Source organism: Archocentrus centrarchus, chromosome 8 (genome assembly GCF_007364275.1).
Source record: "Archocentrus centrarchus isolate MPI-CPG fArcCen1 chromosome 8, fArcCen1, whole genome shotgun sequence".
Classification (NCBI taxonomy): domain Eukaryota; kingdom Metazoa; phylum Chordata; class Actinopteri; order Cichliformes; family Cichlidae; genus Archocentrus; species Archocentrus centrarchus.
Window position 1 is genome coordinate 9,495,666 of NC_044353.1, and position 25,630 is coordinate 9,521,295.

The 25,630-nt window shown below is 41.7% G+C and overlaps 2 protein-coding genes across 3 annotated transcripts in view; one reads left to right on the forward strand and one right to left on the reverse strand.

Annotated features, from left to right (window-relative positions):
• Nucleotides 1-10,572, reverse strand: LOC115784320 (phosphoinositide 3-kinase regulatory subunit 5-like). 2 transcript variants are annotated; one of them, XM_030735503.1, is made up of 18 exons: nt 10,435-10,572; nt 8,170-8,284; nt 7,611-7,711; nt 7,447-7,515; nt 7,191-7,329; nt 6,495-6,564; nt 6,223-6,400; nt 5,955-6,126; nt 5,776-5,844; nt 4,843-5,645; nt 2,533-2,658; nt 2,025-2,156; nt 1,803-1,896; nt 1,623-1,699; nt 1,432-1,525; nt 1,261-1,340; nt 1,062-1,180; nt 1-575 (listed from the first exon to the last, which is right to left on the reverse strand). In XM_030735503.1, exons 2-18 carry the CDS (start codon nt 8,279-8,281, stop codon nt 428-430), a joined length of 2,583 nt encoding a protein of 860 aa, XP_030591363.1. In that variant the 5' UTR covers nt 8,282-8,284; nt 10,435-10,572; the 3' UTR covers nt 1-427. The 2 variants fall into 2 exon arrangements, with proteins under 2 accessions (XP_030591363.1, XP_030591362.1); XM_030735502.1 differs by lacking the exon at nt 10,435-10,572 and having other exon boundaries at nt 8,170-8,485.
• Nucleotides 10,573-13,600: 3,028 nt separating this feature from the next.
• Nucleotides 13,601-25,630, forward strand: part of ntn1b (netrin 1b) — a 51,909-nt gene continuing 39,879 nt past the window's right edge. Inside the window, exons 1-2 of the mRNA XM_030735535.1 lie at nt 13,601-13,833; nt 14,002-15,046. Of these exons, the coding sequence (XP_030591395.1) occupies nt 14,032-15,046 (1,015 nt within the window). The 5' untranslated portion in view covers nt 13,601-13,833; nt 14,002-14,031. The remainder of the gene's footprint in view (nt 13,834-14,001; nt 15,047-25,630) is intronic.

Below are 25,630 nucleotides of genomic sequence, written 5' to 3' on the forward strand. Positions count from 1 at the left end.
GATATAAAAAAAACCCATCAAAATAAATAGCTTACTTTATTACACATTATTATTGACTGTCATGGATCAAAAATGTACACAGTAGTACTCAAGTAATCAGTTTTAAATTACTGACAGCAGATAACTTACATATTTTATTGAGAGAAGAACCTGTGAAACCCCCAACAAGCCAACAGGTACACCCACATTCCTTCAAACACAGTGAGTGTTCTTGTGTCAGTCAAAAAGCACGCGTACACTTCCTCACTAAACAGTGTGGCACACCTTAACCTAAATTAGACGGCACACCTGAAAAAAATGTCACTGTTTTAGTCTGTTTATTTTCTCCAGCTGTGCAGCGTCCGTGTCCTGATTCTTTTGGTTTAAACATTCCAGCATTATAATGACTTCCACTATTTTTTTCTTTTTTAGCGTTGCATCGAGTGCATCACGGATATGAGGCAGAGAATGAGGTGATGGGGAGGCAGAGCATGGAGCAGTAGGACGGGTGCAGAGGCTGAACTTGGCCTAGCAGTGGCTTGTAGGTCCTCCAGTCCAAGCCGCTTCCTGCTTTGCAGCACAGAGACACCTCACACCTGCAGGCGAGACAGAGCAGCACAGCGTGAGTCTGCGCGCACACTCAGGTTATGAGTCACTTTTTGGAGGAGCAGTGGAAACTGCTGGCCTCATGTTTATTCTGCATTTTTGATTTATTGTGCAAAATTCCCTTAAAGGTTTTGTTAATGATACAATCACGCACTCAATTTCGAGTAATTCACACATTGCACACATTTAAATTTGCAGTTGAGTTTTCTTTGCCCATCAAGGTAAACCAAAGACTGAGTTGAAATATTATATGTTTTTCATTATTTATGAGCTATAATTATCAAGGATCAGCACCTCAGTAATTTTCCATTTTAACAAATATTTGTGGTACTTTTGCTGCTAATATTTCTGTATTTTTATTTCAGTCAAGCATCTGAGTGTTTTTTTCCTTCAAAAACAGCAGTAACACTTTCTGCTTCCCTCGTTTGATCAAACCGGATTCTTTCATCAAACTGGGAGATGATGCTTTGTGTTACCTGGTGACACTTTGGATAAACTTCTTTTCATCCTGATCCAGACACACAGCAAAAGTTGTCCCAGCATCTCTGCATTCCACTTGCAGCTTGTCCACCTTCGCTTCTGATACTGAAATGTGCTGCAGAGGGAGGAGAAGTGTGAGGACTGGATGTTTCAAAGGGAGAGCGAGAACAACATTAGGTTTAATATCACCTTCACCTGCTTGTAGCCCTTTTTGGACTTGGAGCACTGCCTCTTCAGGACTTCTGTCATCGTCATCTGCAGACTGTCCGTTGAATCTGGACAGACAATATTTGATTTGCTTAGCTTGAAGGAAAACAATGAATATGTAAGACAAAAACAAAATAGAACTGGGAATCACACACACACCGAGCTCCTGGGGTGTCCTGCACTGTTTGTGGAGATTAATCGATGTGCAGACTATTTCTGTCTGGATACACTGGCTCCTCCCACTAATTGCCACCTGTAGCCGAGTCACAGATTTAAGAAATATGTCTGTCTGTCACCTTAAATATGTCATCCTATTAGCATTGCAGGAAATCAGTGTGTAGCAACACTACCTTGTTGTATGCAGCGCTCAGCGTTAAAGGGACAGCCTCTCGCTCTTCATCAATTCCGAACCTTTTGCTGGCAGCACCTTTAGAAAGAACACAAGACAAATTAGACAATATGCGCGAATGCGTGTGTTCACCTGAATGGTGTTGCTGTTGTCTGATGACGTCTTTTAGAGTGTGACTCACCCATGGCCTTCACAGCTCTGATTCCAGCGGTGTGTCCGAGCTCCAGAGACTGAATAAACACTTCCCTTCTCCTCTCTCCTCCAACCAGGGTGAGCTGTGTGGAGGAAGGAACAGAAATATTCAGTTTTATCAGCCAGTGAACATTAAGTGATGGTTACTGTGTCCTGCACACATGTGTGCGTGCGTGTGTGTGTGTGTGTGTGTGTGTGGTGCTCCTCTGACCTCAACCTGGTAAAGCTGCACCAGAACAGGCTGGTCTGCATGTCTGCAGTAATAAAGCACCAAGTCAGCCAGCAGGGGAAGCTGCTCCACGCTGCCGTTGCTGTGTGAGACGGCGTCATCCTTAGAGGCTGCCTGAGTCATTTACATTTCAGAGAATATCTGCTGTTATGTTGACAGAACGTGCAAACAGGACTTGATGATCTTAAGCATGCTTTATCAGTAAAGTAGCTCTGCCAAACTGGCACATGGTATAAGGTGTACATAATGAGAGCTGAGAAGGTCAGATATTTTTAGCTTGAATTTCACACTGAAACACTGAAAAGTCGCCATAAAACTGAGTCAGCTCACATGAGATGATTTCAAAAAATCCTCCTAATTCAACGTCAATTTGCAGTGATTGCAGAACCTCATCTACTTTTTTGCCCTAACATTGTGTTTCTTGCTTTACAGACTCACACCGTGTACTGAAAGAACCACTGAAAGGTGATGATGGCTGTGTAACATATACCTGACAGAGCACGTCAGAGGACAAGCTGAGCAGGCTGAGGACATTTCGTTCATACCAGGGATCCATTATACCCATCATGAGGGCTATATCAGTTGTACTGTCATCCAGTACAGGGCCATTTGAATCCTGCATAAAAAGTAAGGTATTAATACTCGAATCAGTTCAATTTAATTAACAACATTTCATTGTCCAAACTGTTAACATGTCCATAAAAACATGGCTATTATATTATAATACTTTTAAAAAATTGTATCATATTACAACTGAAAAAAAAACAAAACAAAAAAACTGTAAATCACAGCTTTAGGAGTGCCACAGACATGTGTCAATACTATACACTCACTGGCCACTTTATTAGGTACACATGTTTATCTGCTCATTAATGCAACTATCTAATCAAGCAATCACAAGGCAGCAACGCAGGAATGTAAACAGGGTCAAGATGACCTACGGAAGTTCAAACTGAGCATCAGAATGAGGAAGAAATGATATTTAAGTGACTCTGAATGTGCCACGGTTGTTAGTGCCAGACTGGCTGGTCTGAGTATTTCAGAAACTGTTGATCTGCTGGGATTTTCCCACACAACCATCTCTAGGGTTTACAGATGCATGTTTGCTTCTTTTCATTCACCTCTTTTTACTCTGTTTATACCCCACTCTGTATTTAATCATTAGCTATTATTAATCTCTGGCTCTCTTCCACAGTCTGTCTTTTGTCCTGTCTCTCTCCCCTCACCCCCAACCAGTCATGGCAGATGACTGCCCCTCCCTGAGCCTGGATTCTGCCGGAGGTTTCTTCCTGTTAAAAGGGAGTTTTTCCTTCCCACTGTCGCCAAGTGTAATTATTGTAGGGTCTTTACCTACAATATAAAGCACCTTGAGGCGACTGCTTGTTGTGATTTGGTGCTATATAAATTGAATTGAATTGAATTGAACTGAAAAGTCTCAATTTTTGCTGCAACATTCAGATGATAGGGACTGATTTGGTGTAAACAACATGAAAGCATGGACCCATCCTGCTTAGTGTCAACAATTCTGGTGGTGGTGTAATGGTGTGGGAGAAATGTTCTTGGCAAAGTATTTTTGCTGAGCAAATCCATCCCTTTATCACCATGATGGCTGCTTCCAGCAGGATAATGCACTATATCACAAAGCTCAAATCATCTCAAACTGGTTTCTTGAATATGACAAGAAGTTCATTGTACTCAAATGGCCTCCACAGTCACCAGATCTCAATCCAATAAAGCACCTTTGGGATGTGGTGGAAGAGGAGATTCTCATTATGGATGAGAAGCTGACAAATCTGCAGCAACTCTGTGATGCTATCATGTCAACATGGACCAAAATCTCTGAGAAATATTTCCATCACTGCATTGAATCTATGAACTCTATAAGAATTATTGCAGTTCTGAAGACAAAATGAGTCTAACCCAGTACTACCAAGGTGCACCTAATAAAGTGGCTATTAAGTGTGTATGTCTGTTATGTACTAATAAAGAGAAAAATTCTGGATTGCCAGGTTGTGGAAAACAAAACTCTAAAGAAACCCACAAATGCTTAATTTTTTTTTAAAGGAAGGATTTTGTTATTAATTAAATTTTTAGCACTAATAACTCACTGACTAGTGCTTTTGCTTAATGTACAGAAATATTTTTATGACTTATCGACATCTGAAATTGCAGATTTTATTATTCCAAAGTCAGTCATTTACCCCTGCTCAAAGAAAAGTTTGATAATTGTGTGAAATAGTTCTAACCGCCAGCAGGGGGCCCACTCCTCTGTCATTTAGAAGTCTATGTAATGATCATTACTTGGTGATTTTATGGTCTTGGTCACTATCTTGAAGTTATATTTAACACAGCACAATGTTGATATCGTCCCATTTAGAGAAAAGCTAATGATAAAAAGCAGATTATGTTTTGAAGTGTTGCTATGACAAGGTTCTCAAGTTGCGACCAAGATGGTTTTGTAAAGTGTGGTTTAAAAACCAAACAAAACAAAAAAGCTGGAAGCTGGAAACAGCCAAAATACTGAGATCAAGGCTTCAAACTGACAAACCAGTAAGTGAAATTTCACTGGCTACATCCATCTTTTATGTACAGTCTACAAATTTGATGTTTAAATCTTTAAGTTTAGGAGAGAAAGCGGTTTTTTAATGTACCAGGAAGGGAGTGTTTTGCAGAGCCTGGCAAAGTAAAAGTTGTATTAAAAATTACTAAACGATACTAAAAAGTGGTGCCATGCTCTCTATGAACCTATGGAGGTAACAGACAAGATGAACTGAGATGGAAACGTGGTACATGTTCTCACCACAGAGGTAGCGGTTTTGGTTAAAACTGCTATCCGTTCTTCAGTTGGTGTGTGCCCTCCTCCTGGACTTCCAGCTCTCCTTTTGGTGGGAACAAAGTAAAACTGCAGTTTGCACATCTTGGTCAGTTGGGGACATTTACTCTCTTTCTGCTGCAGGTCACTGTAGGCTCTGGCCAGCCTCCCAGCCTCTCTGTCACCTCCAAACACCACCACTTTGACAAGGGTAGGCACTTCTACCAGATCCTCCTCACTGCAGCTCAGGATCGGCCTCCTGCGGATGCACAAATGCTTCTGTGGGGAAAGAGGATCTAAGGGAGCAGGGGACGCATGGAGAGGATGAGCCTGTTTGAGCTGTGATCTAGTTTTTTGAAAGTCTTTGCTGATTTCGCTGTGGTAGGCCATGCTCTGGACACGGCGGCAAACCTTAGGACTGCGAGGGGTCTTGAAAAGCAACGAGAAGCCGAGGAGGGATCTGGACTTCTTCTTGGGTTTCTTTCTAGGTTTTGGCTGGCTGCCTTGTCCTTCCTCTATGTCCTCCTGCGTTGTCTCCTCACCTGATTCCACACCTGATGAACCAGATGGCACCGACCAGCTGGAGGAGAGAGAGTAGCCGGAGTCCCTGGAGGACGAGGATGCAGTGGAGATGCGATGGCTTTGAAACTCGTGATCCTCTTTGTTTCCTTCCAGTTCGTCTTCCTCATCCAGGCTAGTGTCGTTATTTTCATCATCGTCCAGTCCAGTTTTATGGAAACAATCTGTTGAATCCATGCCATAATCAGCTCCAAGGATGTGTTTCAGAACATCTGCATGGATGCAAAGAGCACGATTAATGCTGGACAAAACATGGCTGCACAGCAGGAGTACAAAGAGGTTTGATTTTATACTCGATGAGGGAGCTTTATTTTTGAAATGTGCTTAAATTGAAACTATTACCAAAGTTTTCATTTTCCCAGAGGCATTTGTGGCATTTCGGGAAGGGCAACATGAAAATCTCAGCAGCCCCTGATGAGAAGAAGAAATACTGAGATTAAAGAGCCATTTTGATACATATTCTTTATAAAGGGCAGCAGTTCATACGTTTAACTATCTCCGTGTGATATTCTCTGTCCTACCAGTGTCTGTGCAGTCATCAGCAGGAGCAGGCACAGCAAGACTTTCACGGAGCCTCTCCATGCTTTGGAGGAGACCCTCTCTAGCTGATTTAAGATCTGCTGCAGAGGCTGCCATCTCCATACTTTCAGTCAGTGCCTTCAGGATCTGCTCCAGCTCTTCAGACTGCTTACTCTAAAAGGAGCAATAAAAAAAAAAAGAAGATAGCTTTAGGGGGAAAAAAGTAGTGAAGAAGATGCACATTTACAAAAAATGTCAGTGGTGAGTCACCTGCAGGGCTTTGCAGAGTTCCTGCAGGTCATGTTTGGTACCCAGAGCTGCCTGAAAGCTGTGCAGGATCAGAGTGATGGTGACGTCTCTGCTGGAATGGTGGAAAGCACTCAGCTGCTCAGAGACAGACTCGACCTCTGGAGGAACGTCATCATCTGGGCTCACCAACAGCACCGTTCTACATGCATTTACACCCACAAACACATATGTTCAGGATGCACAGGAATGTATCCATTTATATTATGTAATCATGACAATTTTAATGGACTTACATGGTTTTAGAGCAGTGAATCCCATGTGAAATACCCTGCTCTGTCCTCACCAGTCTTTGAAATGAAATACCTACAGCAAAAATAAGAGAAAGGTAAAATATAGTGATATACAGTATGAATATAAACATATATTTTATCAGGTAAACACTGCCTCCATGTGGTCACAGGGTAATCAGCCAAACCAGTTGTTCCTACATGTTTGTGTGTCACTACAGCTCCACCAAATAAACTCAGTTAGCCTTTATTGTCCACACCAGTCAGGCTCCAAGTCAGTTCATATGGTTTTAAACTCTATTTGGCTCTATTAACTACTTTAAACTGGTTTGATTAACCATTTAAACAGTTTTGTCATTACTTTCATTTACAAACATTTACCAACAGCTTTGAGTTCACGTTCATCTCTTAGCTGTTTCCTTTTAACTTAATTGGTTTTCTTCTTCTCTGATAAAAGGGTAGAACCGTCTCTGTGAGAACAGTAAACCATCCTTCTTCTTCTCTTGTTTCCATTAAACTGGCGTCTTTAGGAAACTCAGATGCTCACTGTTATTGCATAAACACTTGCTTATTTAGTTAGCAAGTGTTATTTAGTTAGTTACTACTACTTCAGCTGTGTATCTATTCACTTGAACTATTTCAGGAGTCAAATTATGTATATCTTTCATATTTCAGTGCTGTGCATATTAGTTTCAGTGCAACCTGGTGCTCGGAGCTCCTGCTGGATGATATTTAGCAGACGTTTAGCGGCAGAACTGCACGGCTCGGGCCAGGCCAAGAAACTATGGAACAACAGGTAGGCCTCCTGCAGCACGCCGCAGTCTGTTGGCACATAAGGAGCCTGCAAGAGGCAGAGAATAAAGCTGATAAGTGCTGAGGTGCATTTTTTTTTAATAGTGCAACTGAAGAGGGGAGAGGTTATTCTTGTTTCTGCACTGATCAGTAAGTACAGACTCACTTTCAGGAGGGTGGAGGAGAACAGAAGAGTGAGCGGCACCACCAGTTCATACTGACACTCATCCAGCACCTGTAGAGGAAGAACAACCTTGTATTGAAACCACTGCCATTCCTCCTGTGGCAATAAACAGTGTAGAAATGGATGTTAGTGTTTCATCTTTTCACCTCATTTGTTTTCCTCAGTATTTTCTGTAGGAGGATGAGGAAGTTGTGTGGATCTCTCTTTACAAGTTCCTCCAAACACCAGCGGTTTAAGCACAGTCCAGCTAGTCAGGCAGACAAAAACAAACCTGAACAGAGCTGCTTATTTCTCCTTTTAGGTTTCGCTGTGATGACAATCAGTAAACAGACTGCGTAGGCACTCCACTTATAGCCATGAAGATGCTCATTAAAAAGAAGATGGTAACACCACTTTCACTTACTGCCTCGTTTTTTGAATGAAGTGCTCTTTTTTTTTGTTTGATATTTTAAAAGCAATCTTGCATAACATGTTATTTGCTCATTCTGTGTGTCACCACTTTCAATTCCCATTTTTTTTTCTGTACATTCCTAATTCGTTGGACATGCAAGAGTGTAAAACTACTCAAAAGAACATTTGGCCCAGGCTATTTTAAATCATTTTACAGTTTTTCATCACTAGTTTTAACATGTAATTTTCCCCCACACTGGTTTGTTAGGTCAGTGAAATATTACCATTAAAAGCAGCTTTGGTTTCGAGTCCTACCTTTCCAGAGTTGTGTGTCGGGAGTGTCGATCCCCAGGTCACTGAGGCAGCGCTCGAGGACATGATGGATCCGATCCTCAGTGCACGAGCTCTGATCCAGCGTCTCTATCATCTTCTGCCGAGGCATCCACAGACAAATAACAGAAGTTAGGCCAACAGGAATCTCCAAAAATAAAAGCAAGAATTATACCCTTTGATGCTTTCTTGTCTCTTCAGTCGCTCCTGTTCCTGCTACTGATGTTGTCCACACTTTATAATCATTGTTTTTCCTTTCCAGAGTAAGACCTGCTCTCACAGGCAGACAGCAAGTGTCCAACAAGTGTCCACAGCAGGGCAGAAAACACAGTAGACTGGCACTTCCTACTAATGCCAGTGAGTCACAGACTGCGTGAGTGGACCGGAGGTGAGGTGGTGGAAAACAGCCGCAACAACTTCTACTTTTTCATTCTTAAAATCAGCTGGTGACACCAGATTTCATATGACTCACAAGCAAGTTGGAAATGACTCTTACAAATGGACAACTTCCCATCTGAGCCTCATTCGTCTCGAATCGAGCAAATGCGTTATTTTAAAGTCAAAACAGTTGGACAACAAAGAAAGAACTGCTGGAATTTGCTTACTACAGATCACATTGCACCTGTGGTTAGGCCGTTTATACATTTAGTTGCAACAAAAACCGCACAGTGAAAGAGATAACAGCGTAAACAGACTCTCCTGAGACATGTTTGTTGTAAGGTTTACTCAAACTCAAATTCAGCCCCCAAAATGGATGAGAAGGAATATTTCCCCGGTATGTTTTTTTTAAGGAAGCTGTATCTGGAGAAATAAGGCCATCTGAGCCAACCAAAACAGGAAAAGCCCTTCTGAGGCAAGCAGTGTAAATTAAAGGGGACCTATTATGCTTCTTGTATAATTTGTATACACTGTCACAATAGCGGATGCTCACATTAAGCGCACCCTACTAAAGTAATGTGAGTGGAAAGCTTTCAGGCTGCACACTGATCAAAACACTTGTTTTCCAGCACTTTTTCCCCCTTTTGGCTCTGTATGATATCAGTAAGAATGGATATCCCTTATATGTTATCTCAGGAACAAAAGCCCTGCCCACCTACTGTTAAAACTTATTTGTGAGAATCAAAAGACACTGAGCTTAAAGAGCTTGTGTTAGGCCGAGGGTGAACTGAGGGGCTGCACTTAGACACAGTATAAACTAAATAGGGATTATTTTGAATTGTGAAATATGCAGGAATAAAAATATGTTGCTGGGCATGAATATAAAGAGCTCAGCTGAAGCTTTTTTTCTTTCTTTTTTTTGAACTGAACTGTTGCTGTTAGACATGACATGGGGTGAAATAGATGGTATGCACCGTATTGCAACATAGTGGTGACACTGAAATTTTATGTTCAAGCTCTGCTGCCACAGTCAGATAAACTCAACTAACCTTTCACCAAAGTCACCAGCAGAACTAGAGCTTTCAGCTGCTTACTGTATTTTTGCTGTTTGCCCATTTCCTTATAGGTTCAATTATTGTAATGTGTTTGTGTACATGATCGCACGCACAGAAACAGATCCTCTACTCGGAAATTACTGTAATAGAGGACACAACAAACAGCAGTTAAAGCATAACATGCGATAGTTAATGACACTGACAATGACGCGTAGCCATGCTGTGGCTTTGTAATAGTAGAATGAGCTTCAAATCCAAAGCAGCAAAGCACAAAATAACTACATGTGCACAAAGCACATGACCAACAAGGATATGTTGCAAGTGTTTGTTTGCAGCGGCTACCTGGCATGTCCTGCTGCAGCACGCAAGTCTGTCAATTGTCTACTGAGGAAGCAGGTGTTAATCCATTGTGTGCTGTTGGGCTATATTGTTCAGGCCTGCCATGTAATCTTGATGTGCCACAATGCAAAATTACCAATGTTTGCTGGGGGGCAAGGATCACTTGACACAATAGGATCACTGCACATTAAGCCAATGAAATGTATTTCACGGTGTGAAAGCCTGATTACATTTACATCAGCTTTCAGCAAAAGAAGGGGAACAGGAAATCTGCAGAGGCTGAATTATAGTTTGCAGTTTGATCTGTTGTAAGCTGGGTGGTAGATGCTTATTCCAAAAGGAGATGTCATATACACACAACAGTCAACCTGACACACACACACACACACACACACACACACACACACACATGTGTCATGCACATGCATGCTGAAGCATAAATATTTTAAAGACCTAAATTAAGAGAGATAACTCTTACCAATGAATCCTGTAATCTGTGTCCTAGATCATCCCAGATGTACCACAACTGAGAAACGCCAACGAAGGGAAACAATACAGAGACCACATCCTCCTGTGTTGGTGCTTTTCAAAAATAGACCCTCCGACTGCACAGCTAAGAGAGCGTGTGCTGCAAAACAGGAACTCGATGAGTCTTTACGCTGAAGCAGTTTACATGAAACATTGTTAGGTAGGCAGTAGGTGGAGCCTTTTCTAAGACACATGTCATTTTACTGAAGTTGTTCACTGCATCATGTCCCAGTGGTTTGGACTATGGTGATCAAATGTCTGCATCCCCAGAAAAACTCGGCTTCTTAATCCTTTACTTACAGGAAATCAATCAGATGAGTTTCGTGCAGGTTTCTGAATACAGAATCCTCAGCTTGACACCACCTCTAACAATGGCCTGTGTGAGTGTAAGCAGTGTACATGCAGCAAGAAAATGGCAACAAATGGACAATTTGTGTACAAATATGTATTATTAAACATTGACAACAGCATTTTGAACAGCTTAATGTCAAAATGTTCTGTCTCCAGTAAATGAAAGGACCAGACTGGTTGCCAACAGGCTGTGGTAGAAAACATATTTCTGCCATCACTGGACCAAAAAAAAACAAAACAAAAAAAAACATTTAAACCACTAAATGACCTTTTAAAATAGTACAATTCAAGCAGACTGAGAGGAAACTGCACTTGTGCGTCTTCTCTAAGCTGTGAGTGCAGGACTCTAGCTCCCTCTAGTGCCTCAGGTGAGTACCATAAAGAGAAAATAAACTGAGGGGACAAAGAGGGGAGAGCTGCAGCTTGTCTCTTATCTCTTGCTTTTTAAAAATTATTATTTTTTTTACTAATATGGTCTTTACTAGTTTTTTTGTTCAAATGTTTGTTAACACAAATAACATGGCAGTAACACAGTGCATTTTGGCGCATAGACATGATCAACATGACCTGCTGAAGCTTAAAATGAGCATCAGAATGGGGAAGAAAGGTCATTTATGTGGCTTTGAATGCAGCACGGTTGTTGGTGGCAGACAGGCATGGTCTGAGTATTTTAGAAACTGCTAACTCTACAGTTTACAGAGAATGGTCCGAAAAACCAGTGAGAGACAGTTCTCTGGGCAAAAATACCTTTCTGATGTCAGAGGAGAATGGCTAGACTGCTTTGAGCTGATAGGAAGACAACAGTAACTCAAATAACCACTTGTTACCTCCAAGGTGTGCAGAAGAGCATCTCTGAATGCACAACACATCAAACCTTGAAGCAGATGGGCTACAGCAGAAGGACCACACCGGGTGCCACTCCCGTCAGTTCAGAACAGGAAACTGAGGCTACAGTTTGCACAAAAGATTGGAAAAACATTGTCTGGTTTGATGAGTCTTTATTTCAGCTGTAATATTCAGATAGTAGGGTGAGATTTTGGATTAAACCACATGAAAACATGGATCCATCCTGCCTTGTATCAGGGGTTCAAGCTGCTGCTGCTGCTGGTGTGATGGTTAAGGGAGTAATTTCTTGGCACACTTTAGGTCCCTTAGTACCAACTGTGCATCATTTAAATGCCACAGCCTACCTGAGTATTGCTGTTGACCACGTCCATCTCTTTATAACCACCGTGTATCCATCTTTTAATGGCTGCTTCATCTCAAACTGGTTTCTTGAACATGACAGTAATGACCTCCACAGTCACCAGAGCTCGATCCAATAGAGCACCTTTGGGATGTGGTGGATCAGGAAATTCACATCACGGATGTGCAGCCGACAAATCTGCAGCAACTGTGATGCGGTCATGTCGATGTGGAGCAAAATCTCTGTGGAATGTTTCCAGCACTTTTTTTTGAATCTGTGCAATGAAGAACTGTTTGCATGTCACATCTTTGCACTACCACTTCAAAGACTTTATATGTTTTACTTATTATTTTTAGATTTGTTTAAATTTATGTCTTAAATTTTAGTACTTTCTACATTCTTTTATACTTTTATTTGTACTGTGCAAATTCAGATTTAGATTTGTGTTTACACCGTTCCACCTGAGAGTAATGCAGTTTCAATTCTCTGTATGTGCTGCACATATGTGGTATTAACAATAAAGAGACTTGACTTGACTCGGCAGGTCAAATTAATTTTGTGTCGCGTATTGGTAATTTGATGAGCAATGAGCTGAGATAATTGGCAGATGTGCTTCACTTGTTGTTGTTTTGTGAGCGTTTTCTCTTTCACCTTACAGTATGTTGTCACAGCGTACGTGGACTCCAACGACACCAGAAATAGTTTCGCAACTGTGACACATTTATCAGCTTCCCCTTTCTTCAAAACAACCCAGCTGTTGCACATTAATCAGAATTACAGTTTAAATAGAAGTTACCAGAAATAAAGGCTGGTTTAAATAGATTATGCTTTTATGTTTCACATAAATTACCCAACTAAATATTCTCCATTTCCTCCCTTACTAATGGTACCTGAATATTTACATTCATGTGGCCACATACAGTAGTTTTCATAAGTTTACAATATGCAACACGTGTGTTTCCATGAGGGTTTCAAATTTAAACAATAAATGAGAGTTAAAAAATAAAGATCCGGATTCAAGTTTTGACAAAAGTGGCTATCTGTAAAATAATGAAGTCTTTTATTGGGTTTTATTTCTTCTGGACAGTTCTGATGAATGTTTTTTAATGTACAGTTTTTCTGACAGGAAGTTTGTCTGGCCAGCAATGACTTTACTTCCACTTGCAAATGTTGCATCATTAATTTGCGGCCATATTAGACACTAACAGCATAAAAAGAAAGAAAGTCTCTTGCTTCTTGTAGCTTGCCGGGGCTGCAAGCACAGCCGATTTCCTCTGAGTAAAGATAAGGATGTGGTTGAAACCACTGTGGCCAGTGATAGTATCTCAGATGTATTCTGTTTTTACAAGCCATGCATACAGTACTAAGTAAAAACTGTGTAGCTTAAAATTAAATTACTGCATAATTCTAAACTTCAAACTTGTAGTTTCCAAAATGAATCGGAAGATGTCGCTGCTCCCTCTCCGACATCTGTGACACTCAAAGAAAGCTCCGACTCCTGAATGAGCGGAGCCCCCTTTTTTTTCTATTATAACAGAGAGGGAATGGGACAGAAAGAGACTGAGGTGGGCAGAGGTGTGACTGAGTGGACAGGCAGAGGCAGAGGGAGAGTCAGAGCCAACTGGGCATTTGCCATATCTTGGTTTTATTCTCCATTTTTTAAAGAGAGAAGAAACTTTATAGCAGGAGTTTCTTCTTTTTTCGTGCGTAAATCGGATAGGCTGTGTCTCCAAATTCTTTGGAGTTCTTCTACACTTTCAGGCTGAGCAGTATATTTGGAGGTAGTGATCTGGGTGGAGTTTTCTTTGCCTTGTAAGAATATTTCACACACATTTATTCCCTTTCATGGTTATTTTTTTGCGTCCTAAGCCAATCTCCAATTTCTTCATCAGCATTAATTATTGTTTAATAGTTGTCTTTATTTCTTAATAACTGACTGTAGCGCCGTTGACTGATTATTTTGTCCTCATTGCTTTTCAGCGCAAGAGTCCCTGCGACGCACGGATTACAATGCAAAGGATTTTGGAGATTTGGGTCACCTTGGTGACAGTTTCTGCGCTTACCAAATGTGTCTTTGGAGGATACGGGTTCAGCATGTTTGCTGCACAGTCTTCCCCTCCGGACCCGTGCTATGATGAGAACGGGAATCCTCGGAGATGCATCCCCGACTTCGTCAACTCCGCTTTTGGGAAGGACGTGCGCGTGTCCAGCACCTGCGGCACTCCGGCCGCCCGCTACTGTGTGGTGACCGAGAAAGGAGAAGAGAGGACTAGGGACTGTCACACGTGCGACGCAGGAGATCCCAAAAAGTCCCATCCACCTGCCTATTTGACAGACCTCAACAACCCTCACAATCTCACCTGCTGGCAGTCTGAAAACTACGTGCAGTATCCGCAGAACGTCACCCTCACCTTGTCCTTGGGTAAAAAGTTTGAGGTCACATATGTGAGCCTGCAGTTCTGCTCACCCAGACCCGAGTCCATGGCGATCTACAAGTCCATGGACTATGGCAAATCGTGGGTGCCATTTCAGTTTTATTCTACTCAGTGCAAGAAGATGTACAACAGGCAGAACAAGGCAACAATTACGAAGCAAAACGAGCAAGAGGCAATCTGCACGGACTCCCACACAGACATGCACCCTCTGACAGGTGGGCTCATAGCCTTCAGCACCCTGGACGGCAGACCGTCGGCGCACGACTTCGATAACTCCCCGGTGCTGCAGGACTGGGTGACGGCCACCGACATCAAAGTGATCTTCAGCCGGCTTCACACTTTTGGGGACGAGAACGAGGACGACTCCGAGCTGGCCCGCGACTCCTACTTTTACGCAGTGTCGGACCTGCAGGTCGGAGGACGGTGCAAGTGCAACGGGCACGCGTCAAAGTGCGTCAAGGACAGAGAGGGGAATCTGGTTTGCGAGTGCAAACACAACACGGCGGGACCGGAGTGCGACAGGTGCAAACCTTTCCACTATGACCGACCCTGGCAGCGCGCCACAGCCAGAGAAGCCAACGAGTGTGTCGGTAAGGCATCCCCCCGTTTTGTCCTTCACTGTGGAAATATTTATTTTTGCTGACTAACATTCACGTCAATACTACTGTAAACCCCCCCCCCCCCCCCCCCAAAAAAAAAAACAAGCAAACAAACAATTGTTGTATTGTTATCCGTGTTTTCTGCTGTTACTCACACACACACACACACATAATAATTCAGTCCAGGTCATTATTCGTTTACTTTTGTTCTTCTTACTTGGAATAAAACACAAATAGAGCTCCCCTCAGAATTTTATCCTCTTATTTTAAAAATATCTTAACGCGTCTAGTCTAAAAATGTTTACTTTATGCACAGGACCAGATGGTAAATTTTGATCATTAAATTCGAATTGAATTCCTTTGCCTTTGGCTAAATAAATTTTATCTGAGGCAAAGAGGGAAAAAAGGCCTCATGTGTCAAGAGCAAGCTGAAATTTCAGGACCTGCTCAGTAAAAACCCACAGAAGAGACGCCTGAATCAAACTAAAACGCCTCTTAGAATTACTTACTTGAAAAATTAAGCTACATTATTGATTATACTTATTATGCTTTTTATACGTCTCAAACCAAATAAACTGTTGTTGAAACAACCTGAGGAAAAAGCAAAATCTATTTTCAGAGGCGTAAAAAGATCCAACAAAACTTGGGAATAAATAAACTGCAAATTGTTTCAGTAAACTGAAGAATTCACCAATTTAGTTCAGAAAAATACTAATAAAATTAAAAGAAACATGCATTTTAGATGACTTACAGCTACAAACGTAAATAATTTCCCGGACACAGGGGCGCAAACATAAAACATAAAAATCTTTTAATTGTTGTTTACCAGCTTAATACTCTATATTAGCTCTGCAGAAAAAAAGCACTTTGGTACCCCTTGATCTTTATCAACTTCCAGAATAAATCCTTGAATAGGAAAGAAAAGGCAGGAAGTCATTTCAGCAAACAAAGTGCGCCTGTCCAAATGCGTGATTGCATTTTGTCCCGCGTGTTTCCGACTGTAGTAGGAGCTTTAATAGGAAGGAAACATTGCAGCTGCAGAGATACACTGCAGGGGCGTGTTGTGTTTCCATAAGCAGGTGCTATTACAGATTGGACGAGCGATTAGGGCGGTTTTATTGACATTTTTGGCACGTAGAGTATAAACTGCCACTTTAGAGGCAGTAAACTATTCAGAGAGGAGGACAAAGCGCGAGGTAATCTGAAGCCAGATCGGAGTTTTTATTGTAGAGAGAGCGTATTTGCTGCGATGCTTATTACTTTGAACAGAGCAGCAGGGTTTATATCAACAGCTAAGGCGAAGCAAACCTGGAAATGTAACAAGTCCCGACACTGCCATGGTTTGCTCAACCAAACGGAACAAGTGAACAAGTTGTTCCCCTTGGCCTCCGCCTTTCGCCCCTGCAAAGCCAGCATGTGAGTGTATTTTACTAAAACAAAGGCTTGTCACTTGTGACATCCATCTCGCTGTCAGTGGGAGGCCCCCTTTACACCACCTCACTCTTTGTGCGAGTGGTGTCATCAGATAAAACCGCAGAAAAGCCAGACTGAGCATGTCTTCCAAAGAGGAAATAATAAGGGTGGCCTGACACCTTAGCATGAAAGAAGAGGACCCAGGGGAGGGGGGGTTGTTTCCATTGAGCGCTGGGTCCATATGGCCTGGCAGTGGGGATGCAGAGTTGTGGCGCTAATGATCTGTCGGGATTTCTCCTCCCTGCTGTAGGACGTTATGATATTGAGGGAAGAGTGAGAAAAAGCGGCGCGGTTATGGGAGAGTTGGTTTCACTTATTGTTCAAGACAAAGTCAACTTCCCATGACTTCGCATGCAGGGTCGCCATCATTTTGTCAAAAGGCATTTATGTTGGCAGCAGCAGGCTTCGCATTCCTATCAGCTGGAGGTGCACGACTGACAAATTTGTCCATAAAAAAAAAGAGTGGCACGGGTCCCTCCCCTCCCTCTCACCCCACGGAATGCGTTTGGCCACCCAGTGTTTCTTCATAACTTCCATATGAAGTGAATGTTAACATTTGCAAAGAGACAGAAAATGACTGCAAGGACATGCAGAAGGCAATGCAAGATGAAAAAAGAGAGAGATGCAAAATTACAGTACAGAGACTGAAAAGATTACAAAGAGACTCACATGAGTACAAAAGGATGCAAAGCAGCCACAAAGAGACTTACTGACTACAAAGAATCACTAAAGGGACACAAAGAGACACAAAACCAAAGCTGTGTCTCTGGAGTTACAAGCAGCTTTTTTTTTTTTTTTTAGGTAGATATTTTACATCAGAAATAAACTAAATTGTTTATTTAGTATTGCATTTCTCATGAAGGCTTGTTTCTATTCATTATTAATTCTTATTATAAACGCAAGTCTCTGCACATTTTAACTTACTGTGCAAAAGTAGCCTTTTTTTTTTTTTAAATCTCTGTGTGGCCCACAGCTAAGTCTTTTTGTAACTTTATTATTCACGACTATAAAAACTGGTTGAAATCAAGCAAAAAAGGTATGTAATCAACAATAGTTTTCAAAGCAAAGCTGCAGATTCTGCTCTTAAAAATGTTTTATGAAAAGTAAAATAAATGTGACTATAAAAGTTTTTGCTTTCCATGCATTGAATATTGCGGTGCGTGTTCACTGAAAGCTGACTTCCAGTTTAACAAAAGTTTTGCAAAGCTTTCAGATCAGCATTCTAATAAAAAGTGTCTTATACTGACAGGTTTTCCACATTTTTCTAAGTGCAGGATTTATAGTTTTGCTCTAAAATAATTTTTGATTGCAAGCTCGCCCTGTTTTGATTACATAACAGACACTAAAGGAGTTCCACACACACCAGCTGCATGCAAACGTTTCGAACAAGGATCTCCCCATAAAGCCTGCAAACAACGAGCGCCGTGCTTGTTTAATTACTCAGTGCGTGATCATATTTGACCGTGAGCCATAATCAGTTATATAAAGGAATGCATAATGTTGGGAAACGCACACATATGGTGACACATCAGGCTCTCCTGTCCCAGGCAGCTGCTTCATATTCTCTCCGTGTTCAGCGTAGCACTGACCCCTGACAGTTAGGCCCCCGCTCCTCTCTGGCCTGACTGACTGATGGGCTGTGAAGGGGACTGTGGGAAACTTTGGCTTGCCAAGTGGGTTTTGAGGCAAGATGAAAATGGTCGCCTCAGTCACTCATACGTGTAATTTTGCACTTGTCCAATTTCAGCTTTGTTTTTGCTGTCACCCTGCCATGTGATGTTCTGTTTTCTAATGGCTATAAGTCAACTGGAGGCTCGGTCAGTCTCACACTTTGGATGCACATGCTCATGTATCTCCACATGTCTGCTCTTATGGTTTGTGGCCTTTTATGCAGCTCTAGGTGTTAAAAAAAATAAAATAAATAAATTGTGGGAGAGATTTCATCAAGCCACCCGGTGATGTGTGATAGAGATCTGCTCACATTTTAACACAAACTCAGTTACTAGTAGAAAACAGTGTTAGGCATTCATTAAACCTACACAGATATCTCTGTGAGTAAGAGCCAACCTATTTGCCACCCACAAGGTAGCTGAATTAGGATGTGATTGTATCAGTTGCCTGCTGGCTCCGCTCCCAGTCTGTGCAGCACATCTCAGTACACTCTGTAATAAAGAATCTAAATGCATGTTCACGTATCCTTAAAGAGCCGCTAGGTTTGATGGTAAATAAGATAGAAGATTTCAAATCAATACTACAGCTGCCTTTTAAGTGGTTGCCAGACTTTTTTTTTGTTCTCGTTTTTGTCAGATGTGTCCCAACAGTCCTCTTAAATGAACTCAAGTGGTGCTAACAGCAGCACTCGTGTTTAAAATGTCTTCATCTGAATTTTAAAACCAGTTAAAATGGATGTTAATGTGCACTTTTACCCACATAAAAGTGGATGCTGTCGCAATATTTTCATCTGAAAGAAGTGTCGGTGTTTAAGTTGATTTGCATTTGTACAGCCGGGCTACCACTTGGATTCAATCGAATCAGACTTTCAAATCAGTCAAGTTATGAGTACCTTTAGAAAGCAGCAGCTCAGAGAGAGAGAGAGAGAGGGGAGACACTGCTACAGGCAGGAGGGAGCCTCACGATACAAGGACGCCACATTTGCCATTTAAGTTTTTACACAACCGCTCCACATCCAAGGCCTGCTTTCATGTTCAGTTTACAACTGAGCCATGATGATTTCAAGTATGCATCAGCCTTTGTCCGTGTGGCTGAATGGGACCACTGACACTGTTTCTGCTGACGGTGACTGTGCCACCCGCCTCCCCCTGGGATGCCAGGTTAGGCCAGGCCAGGCCTGCTCACCATCTGGGTCTCATTTCAGCTCCATGGCAGCGGCCCATGTGACGGGAGAGAAGAATTTCTGTAAAGCATGATGTCATAGGTTTTCTTGTAATAGAAGCTGCATTTGGGTCCCTTCGCTCTCCCTCTCGTCCTGTTCCCCCCTTCCTTATCCCCCCACCTCCATCATTCTCTGGCCTATCACTGTGTGCCAATGCCAGGAGGACAAAGTCAGCCCTTTTTGTTTAATTTGGAAGCTGAGACATATTTGTGGGGGGTTTGATTTTTTTTTTTAACGGCAACAATAGCCATAGGACAGTTATTTCTGGGATTGTTTTTGTTTTGATGACTTCTGTTTTGATGGGTATAATATTTCAATACACCATCTTAACAAGCTGCATAATACAGGAATGGAAACAAGCTGTGTTTATAGATGATGAGACAGACTTTCTTTAACAAGGGGTTCAATGCCTCTCATAGTAAGTGAAGTACCCAAAAACAAGGCATTGGTGAGGAATAACCGTGATAGGGATAATGATAATAATCAAAAACAAAGTAAATGTTATAGTGAGCAGCATGCTCCTGTTGTGGGTGCTTAATGATCCACAGCCTTTTCCCTTTGGGTTTAAAACAACCTTCATATGTGCTGTGCAAATAGTCTAAAAATGACCAAGACTCAAAAACAGCAATACAAAGCGCTTTTAATAAAGCTGAAATAATGAGAAGAAAATAGAAAGATATGTTAAATAAAGAGCAGTTAATAGGAAACAGGTGTGCTGCAGGTGAGGAAACACTCAGGAACATTTCTGGCATCGTAGCAGCATGGAAAGTCAGACACCCTTGACAGAATCCAATCGGGACTTGACTGCCAGTCCGACGGACTGACGAGTCTCAGTCATCTAGAACATGTCAGCACTCGACTGCAGCATGGAGGCACGGGGGAGGAAATCTCAAATGGTGTGGCCAATGGGAGAGAAAATTGCAGGCAGTAATAAAGCAATTTGTTTCAATCAGTAAAATCAAATATGAAGCAGACTCGCCGGTGCTTTTCTTATGAATATGAAAAAACTCTATCAGAACAGCTCATGTGACAGCTCCTCTGGAGAAAAACTGAACTAAGGCAGCAAACTGGAGACAGCCGCTGTGGAAACTGTGAGGAGATCCACAGTCCCTCACCACGGCATTTTCTTCTCTTTTCCTATCCAGTTTTTGAGCGGCCACTTATTTCCAAGTTTATCTTGCTGCTTTTTAGAGACTTGAAAAATTACAGACTCTTTTTGGTTTCTGTTTGTTGAAGTAAACCCCAACAACTGAGATGTGAATGCAAAGAGTTAATCAGTGCTTTGTTTTGTCCCATATCTCATCATAAATGAGGTACATTCTTTTAATCAGTAATATGAATTAACAGTGTTTATGTTTGAGCCACTTATTAACAGTTTACTTGGATGCACTCAGAAAAAAAAAACCCCATAACAAATTATCACAAAATTACAAACTATTAAAAAATTCCTATGAATTAGTTCAACAAATACAACATATAATTGTTGATAACAAAAAAATAGAGCATAAAGAATGTAATCAGTAATTTTAATATAGCCTTAAGTAGACCCATAATTTAAAAAAAAAGTTACATTTTATATACTATAATTACCACAACATAATTTATTCTAATTTACCATCATATAAATATGACTGACAGTTTATGAAAGATGGTTGCAACCCCTCTGGCTGCCCTTTGTTTCTTTGCTCTGTGACCAGTAAACACTTTCTTAATGAGTTTACGTTCATAGTTGCTCATTTCAAGTCTTATTTAATCCAACATGATGTTCATTTTGTAAATTATGGTCCCTTTAGAGTCAAAAGGGAAGATAAAGCAGTGCATGGTTCAAGTGTGGTGTCCTTCGGTTTCTCAGTAAAATCCACCCCTCGCTTGTAATGACCAAAACCAACAAGCCAAAGGCTGAAATGCTCAGCTTAAAGCTTCACCACAGGACTTCACTAAGCAGTGGGTGATGTCACAGTACTTACAGCCATCTGTTATATACAGTATGTGATAAAAAATAAACACCTTTCCTTTTTGGGACACTTCTTCCCTCCAAATATTTTGCATACAGTCTTTGGTCCATGCTACACCTACTCTTTGCTGAGGCTGTTTGTCCATCATCATAAACCTAAAAGCATGCTGGGTGTCTGGATTATGGGAAATCAATGCTTAGTGTGTCTAGAAAAAAAAAACTGTCAATATCTACAGAAATATACACGTGTATATACAGAAAAAAGAAGGCTTTAAATATTGCACTTCACAGACCCGCCCGGGTTCACGACAGCTTGACACGACTGGGATTCAGCGTCTCCCTTGTAACGTTTCAACAGCTCGTCCTGTTGACATTCCCAAACTTCTGCTCAGTAGGACTAAAGCCTACATTTTCTGTGATTAAGGCTCCGTGTTAGGCGATCCTCTGTGCTGGAACCAGATTCGTAGTGGTTCCAGAAAAACATCATTTAGCTCTGTCACGATTACAAATGGAGAACAATACTTCTGAAATTGGCCCTCGCTCTGTCGCCTCCAGTCTGTCTTGCAACATAAGCCTGTGTGACTTTGGTAAAAGGTTTCTCTGTATACAACCAAACCATAAAACAAAGAGATGTATTTGGGGGATCTCAAAAAAATCCACGCTCTGCTACAATCCAGTGTCCTCTGGGTAAAGGCTGCATGTTTTGAGGATTTTGTTTTGTTGAGCTCATAATTCAACACAGACACGGCTGTTCGAGCCAGAAAGGTTTCACTCAGGCTTTTAAGAACATACTGAAAAATCTTGTTCTGCTAAGTTTCGGATGGTGGTTTGGAGAGGTGACTCAGTGTTTTGAGTGGAGCATGTTCACTCTCATTTACTGCTCGTAGTCTTCATGCAGGGGCTGTTGGACACCAGAACTCCAGTGTCCACTAGCGCAGAGCATGCTCAGATCCAACATGCAGATTGCTTTATTTTACATTTGAATCCAAAGCGTTTGAGCTCTGTCTGATTACATGAAGCACACAATGCTAGCAGGAACATTTTGGTGGTTGAGTTTGACACATGCTGTGATGAAAATGGCCCAAAATATATCTTTTTGACAACAAGTGCAGTACATCCAGCAGTTTTTACTGAATTTATTGCACAGTGCAGAATACAGTTTGACTCATGTTGCACAGGTGTCACCTTCAGCTTGTCTCACTGCATGTCTGAACTTACGCACCATGCAAAACAGCCAAGAGTATAGCATCTCCGGCTGAATGATGGTCTTGAGCTGGTGATTCACAGAAACTGCTTGACTATTTAGATAGATAGATAGATAGATAGATAGATAGATAGATAGATAGATAGATAGATAGATAGATAGATAGATAGATAGATAGATAGATAGATAGATAGATAGATAGATAGATCTGTCTAAGTCTATTTGAAATTTGCTCCTCTGACTCTGAAATTTGCTCCTCTGTAGGAGATGGTGTAGAGGGTCATCAGTCATGCATGATGGATAACAGTTTGTCCCTTCTCTCCATCACTGTTTCCAGAGCATCTTGTTTGCAGCCAATAAAGGAGCCAAACTTTTATATTTTCCCTTGATTGGAGACTCTTTTCTAGTTTAGTTTTCTTTATACACCACCAACTTTCCTCTTTCAAATAAATAAAAGCATCCACTTTAAAATAAACCCACCAAGACAGGTGTAAAACCAAACTTCAGAAAATTCACATAAAATGAGCAAACATGAAAAACAGGACACTCAAATATGTCAGATCATAGGAGCTTTTTTTAAATTTACCAATAACATGTCAAACTAACTTTAACTTTATTATCCTCCAACATTAGCAGCTATGACCCTATAATAACTTGCTTTTTGTTTCAGTGATAGAGACAGATTGTTCTTACATTATATGCAAATACACAAATTTCACATTTGGGAATTTTCACTGACTCATGTACTCCTACATAAAGGAGACTCAGACTCAGACTCAGACTTAGACTCAGATTATACTCACTTTTCGATGCTAAATAATATCATGGTTATAATTATTTTCATTCTTACATTTATTTGACAGCAGACGACACTGTTAGTGCAGCAAGTTGAATGGCGAAGACATTTCAGAGTGTTTATTTTTGTTCGTTCACGGGGCGCCTCGTTGTTCACGTAGTCGAGATGAAATAGATGCACATGTGTGTGATGCTCAACTCTTTGTGTCCATCGTCTGTCTACATGGAGCTGACTGGGGCTTCCAGGGTGGCATCGGGACCACCTAGTGCGTGCACATCGAGCCCCTTTGAGGCGCTGAAGCAGGGCAGGCTGGGAATGATTAATGGGCCAGCGGAGTGACACGCTCCGCAGCTCAGCTTCAGACCCCCAGCCAGCTCCCCTGCTGCGCCGCCACCCGACACAGCCAGCTCAGTGACAACGCCGCTTGTATGACCACACACAACACACTTCCTTGGTGTCACTTACCCAACTTACCCCCAGTGTCACATCCCCCTCGCCCCTAAAAAAAAAAAAAAAAAAAAAAAAAGCGTTAAGCAGCTCCACAGTGGAGGAAACACTAAGCTCCTTGAGCTGGTACCATCCTTCCTGCTGCTCTGTCAACACAGGCCTTTTTACTGGAAAGAGAACAACTGACAACCGGCTCAGCTATAGATGACTAACAGATCTGGTCATCTATGAAATGTCTTGAACTTTGCTAGAATAACACTTATACTAAGTCTTTACTACAGTTTTATGAGAAATCTTAATTAGTTTGGACCTCTTGGTATGTGTGCCTGATCTCAATAGCATCATTTAAATGAAACATGACTGCTGTTTAAACCTTCACCAAGCATTAGGAATTCCAGCTGTTAACTGCCTCACACCTCTTTTCATTAACAGAAACTTTGCTTTTAAACTAAGTGTAGACATAATATGCCTACCTTAAAGAGGAAATAGGGCTGTTGGTTCCAGTTTCATATTTATTTTTCCACACAACCTCTGTGGAGGCGTCTCCGAGCGGCTCTGTTGCTCCATAATGGATTTCTACATCCTCCTGTGCTCTGGCTCCATCCCTCACATACCCCAGTGACCAATTCTTCTCTGAGAGAGAATGAGGAACCACTTATTGGATTTGAGGGGATATCCAGCAGGATAGATACAGGACAGGAAAATTCTCTGGCTACCAGACATGGTTCCCTAAATGACTATAAATATCCTAGGGTTCCACATCTGCTCAAATGCGGGAAAACCTGGGGATTCATCAGCGGGAACTCTCCCTCTGCTCTCTCTCTCTGTCTGTGTGTGTGTGTGTGTGTGTGTGTGTGTGTGTGTGTGTGTGTGTGTGTGTGTGTGTGAGAGAGAGAGAGAGAGAGACTGAGGCAGACTGCTTTGGCAGCCTGGGAGCAAGGAATCATCCACAGGCAGAGGATTAAGCTGCCTTCCAGTCTGCTGTAACTCTTCCAGTCTGAGTGGGTATGTAGACTGTTCCCATCCTCCCCTTATCTCTTGTCCAGGTCGTCACAGCTACCGTGGGGCAGATGGCTCACAATTCCTTAACATGCTCTAGCCAAACAGTAGAAAGTGATTTCCTTCCTCTCCCCGATTGGTCTGAGATGTGCAGCAGACGGTTTCCTCCCATCTCTGCTCACAGGAAAACATCGGGCACTGACCGTGTGATCTAAATTCAGGCAACGCCAAACAGCCTGTAGCATGCACACAACTACATGTTGTGCCATGGAATTTATTTACACAGACAGTGAGGCAATTTCTCATGATAGTGAGTCAAAGATAGCGCCTTGTATCTGTTTCCCACTTAGACAGACATTTGGGAAAAATAATGACCTCAGAACAGTGGACCCAAAGACGATGTTAGATTGCACCATGATACACAACGATCGGTACCTGGGCTCTGTTACTGCACCTTTTTCTACTCTCTGAACAGAAGACAGTAAAGAAGTCACAAAGGTGACTGCAAGGTTTCTATTTATTTATTAAAAATGTATTTTAATAAGATGACACTGCACTCATTGATGCAACACTGATTGCTAAGAAGTTGCAGCCTGCCACCGGTGGTGTTTCCTCTCACAGCTCACTGTGCTCGCTCTGCTTTTGATCTGAAGATTACAGACTTGAAAATTAAAAACTTCTGTTCCCACTCATCATCTCTACCAGCAGCTCAGGGGTACATTAGCCACAACAAAAAAAAACTCTGTTAGCGTTTCCATTGCATTGAGGGTAATGTGCATATGCAGTGAGGCCCATATGTGCAAGCATTA

Excerpts from the sequence above, each read along its gene's own strand:
- LOC115784320 (XM_030735502.1), bottom strand. The coding sequence starts at position 8,296 with ATGCCTCGGCAGAAGATGATAGAGACGCTGGATCAGAGCTCGTGCACT. Across the intron at positions 7,330-7,446 it reads TCTCCTCCACCCTCCTGAAA|GCTCCTTATGTGCCAACAGA; the intron begins GTGAGTCTGTAC and ends TGCCTCTTGCAG. Across the intron at positions 1,897-2,024 it reads TGCAGCTTTACCAGGTTGAG|CTCACCCTGGTTGGAGGAGA; the intron begins GTCAGAGGAGCA and ends TCCTCCACACAG.